This window comes from Solanum dulcamara, chromosome 12 (assembly GCF_947179165.1).
Source record: "Solanum dulcamara chromosome 12, daSolDulc1.2, whole genome shotgun sequence".
NCBI lineage: Eukaryota > Viridiplantae > Streptophyta > Magnoliopsida > Solanales > Solanaceae > Solanum > Solanum dulcamara.
Genome location: NC_077248.1, coordinates 846,556 through 850,324, shown reverse-complemented (window position 1 = coordinate 850,324; position 3,769 = coordinate 846,556). Strand labels below are relative to the sequence as shown.

Sequence of the window (3,769 nt, the reverse complement as noted above, 5' to 3'; positions counted from 1 at the left end):
TAAGTTATTTAGCAATAGATTAACACCGAATTGTATAGTTAATTTTCATCTTTTCGTAGTGAATTTTCCTCGGAAGAATAAAAGGACAGCCCAATGCATTAAGCTTCCTCTATGTGCAGGATCTAGGGAAAAGTCGAACTATATATAAGAGTTTATTGCACGTAGTCTTACCCTACATTTATGCAAGAAATTATTTTCACAGCTCGAACTCGTTACTTTTTAATCATATGACAACAACTTTAGCAATTACAACAACTTTAGCCCAATGCATTAAGCTTCCTCTATGTGCAGGATTCGGAAAAAAGTCGAACAATATATAAGGGTCTATTACACGTAGTCTTACCCTACATTTATTCAAGATATTGTTTTCACGGCTCGAATCCGTTACTTCTTAATCATATGACAATAACTTCAGCAATTACATCAAAGCTCCCCTAATTTTGGCAAGAACAGGATGAGAATGAAAAAGAAACAATGAGATACTACTCCATTCATTATGTTAAACAACAACTGCATATTAATTTTACAAGTTAAGTCAGGAAAGGGCAATATAATGTGTATGCAGTTTTATCTTTATCTAACAAAGTTAAAAATATTATTTTTAATAGACCGCTTTAAGTAAAACATAATAATTATCAGTAAGAAAAAGAAATACAGTAGTAACCGAACCATATAGAAATTAATGGAGTGAACAGTAACAACAACAGCTAATAATGATAAATAATAATAATAATTGAATAGAAGAATAAGATAATCCTTTTTGCTAATTCAAAGTAAATCTTGAATGAATAGTTAACTAGTACCCAAATCAATTTTATTTTTGTATCTCCAAGTTGCAACACTAGCCACTAAATACAAAAGTATCAAATTAAAGCAAGTTCGACATGGCTAGCTAGCTACTCATAATACTACTACATAATATCACCTAGTAGTAGTATATATATGCCAAAAACTATATTACAGTTAATATATATGAAGGCATACACCAATAGATATAGCTAATTTGTAATTTACATTTGCCTTCAAGGCCGTTTTTTGTTGAAGTTATATAACTAGATTTAAACAAAAGTAAAATTAATAAAATTCATTTAGTCATACCACATATATGTAGGCAAATTCTCCAACAACTCTGGAACATAATCTTCTCCGACATAATCTTCAAACGATAGATCTGAATTATCGGTCATCGTTGCTTCATGATGAGTATTATTCACTACTAGTTGATGAGTAGTACTATCTCCTTCAACAACTTGTTGATCATCGCCAGATGGTGGCGACTCTGAATAATAAAATTCTTTTTTCTCTCTTTCAGTACTACCGACAGTTTCTGTTATCGGGTAGTTCGCGTGTTGGCCAGTGAGTTGTTGGACTAAAGATCTGAATTCTTCAGCACTTGTGTTGACCTTCATTGGATTTGAAATATAAACAACTTTAACTGGTTTTTTCTTGGTGTTTTTGGGATGTTTCTTTGCCTTTTTTGAATGTACACTAATCATTTTATCCATTGCTTGCTTTTTTTTTCCTTTTTTTTTGTGCTTGGTTTTGGGCTATTTAGGGAACTGGAGAAGTGGGGTTTTTTCTAGGAAGATGGAAAGGAAAAGAGAAAAATTGGAGTAAAGAAAGGGAAAGAGCCAAGTGGATGGTAAATGGACACGGAAGTGTAGTACAAGTAGTAGATAGAGAGGGAGTTAAAGAGAGAAAAGGAAAACTAAATTATCCCCAAGCTCATTTTATAGAGCGTTGTGTTCACTACATAGGCACGAAAAAAATAATCTACGTATTAAAACCGTTGCAATTGTTTTAATTTTTTGTAGTGCAGATGATGAGGTTATCTAAACATAGTAAACCACAGATGATATCAGATATTACAAGTCAAAAATAATATGAATATGTTAATACTATAACCGACATAGAGATCTATACTTCTACCCAGCCAAAAACATGAATAGACTAGTAATAAGATAACTCTCAACTACCTATAACCATTCTTATTCGCGACCTTCATATCCTTATATTTAAGGTCATGCCCTTAAGTTCAGGTCATATCCTGCTTATAAATCACTTCTCTTGGATATTTTTTCGGCCTACTTTTAACTCTGCTCGAGCCCACTATATTTAACCTCACCTTATTGAGACATTCAAATATTTACTTTTCACGTGTTAAAATCATTTGAGTCTTCTTTTACTCAAATATGAAATGACTAATTAACGGCATAAAACCAAATGAGTAATGGAAACAAATTTGGACCTTTAAGTCAATGCTTAAATGAAAAAGTGAAATTCATATAATAGATTTCGACTTAGTTGAAAAAAAAAATTAATTGGGGAAAATAAAAATATTTGTGCAGTTTGTCACCCCCGCATTTGGAAGGAGCGTGGACCGTAGTTGTAGTAGAACAGCCATCAGGCCCCAATATTCTGACACGTGGCGTACGCAATGTCTATGACGTCATACGTTAGCCAATAGCTGGCGTCACTGACTCAAGTATCGATCACGACTTCACTATTCGGGTCGGGTTTTAAGTCCACGGTTCAAGATACAACAACAAATGGTCCTATATATATATATATTTATTATTATTATTTTTCACTTGGTATTTGATATTTCTGTCGAGGTCGGATTGATTTGAATTCATATTTGTTGGTTTACTCTTCTTATTCAAAATCGACTTCATATCAAACATTTAAATTTAACATATTTGATTAAAAATGAAGAAATATTTATCATCTCGTAATACAACTTATTGTGATGGTCCCAAATGCATGAATTGCTATATGTCAAGCAAATTGGAGATATTCGCAGAAATGTCCTAAATTCTATTTTCTTCCTTAACATGACTAGCCTGTCCATTTTAAACATATTATGTGATATGTATAAATTATTAATTTTAAATTTAACTTAAAGAATTAAAATTCATGTTGAATGGTCCTATATTAAAGAATAAAGTATTTCTTAATAAAAATAACTTCATATTAAAAACTTGAATTGAAAATTTTTAATTAAGAACGGAATAGTATATATATATATTGATAATTTTTTAATTTCAATTTTCATATAATATATTTAAAATCATAAAATTAAATGATATTTTATATATTTAATATATTTAAAATTTAAAATTTAAAATTAATCAATTTTTTTATTTTCTTTAAATCCGTCAAGTACTAGCTAGCCAGCCACCGGCATCACTTTACATCAACTTGATGATTTGTCGCATAATATAAAAAGTTGAATCTGTGTTTTAACACAGATAATTAATCCACCACTGATAGCAACGTTATATGGTTCAAAGTCAAGTTCAAAAGTGTTAGCATTATTATATTACTATTAATTAATTCAAACATCTAGATATTGATATCTAAAGTTAATTAGTAACCATTTGGAGGGTATAGTTTGAGAGTAACTAATAAACTTATTGCTTTTTTTTTATAAAGAAGTCACAAATTTAAATAATTCTTAAAGTAATGTAAAATAAAGCTATGCATAATAAATCCTCGCAATTCGAGCTTTCTCCAAATCTCGTACATAACGAAAGATTACTATATATATATATATCATTTTTTTTCTTTTAGAGCCAAAAAAAAAATTAACCAGTAAAACAGTATGATTATATTGCCATACAATTTACTCCATCTTTTACCTAAATCATTTGTTAACATTTTTTTCTTCTTCAACTAATTAGACTTTGCCACTTGTCAGTGATAATTAGTTCAATACTAATAATTTTAAAGATTAAATCTATCGTGTACATGGTGTGTAAGCTGCTGC

At 30.0% G+C, this 3,769-nt stretch overlaps 1 protein-coding gene across 3 annotated transcripts; it reads right to left on the bottom strand.

Moving 5' to 3' along the window:
• On the bottom strand, positions 1–1,676 carry LOC129876413 (uncharacterized). Of its 3 annotated transcripts, none has more exons than XM_055951852.1 (2): positions 1,099–1,675; positions 1–122 (listed from the first exon to the last, which is right to left on the bottom strand). In XM_055951852.1, coding segments are annotated over exons 1-2 (408 nt in total). In that variant the 5' UTR covers positions 1,506–1,675; the 3' UTR covers positions 1–121. The 3 variants fall into 3 exon arrangements, with proteins under 3 accessions (XP_055807827.1, XP_055807826.1, XP_055807825.1); XM_055951851.1 differs by lacking the exon at positions 1–122 and adding an exon at positions 191–510 and having other exon boundaries at positions 1,099–1,676; XM_055951850.1 differs by lacking the exon at positions 1–122 and adding an exon at positions 191–434 and having other exon boundaries at positions 1,099–1,676.
• Positions 1,677–3,769: the final 2,093 nt, after the last annotated feature.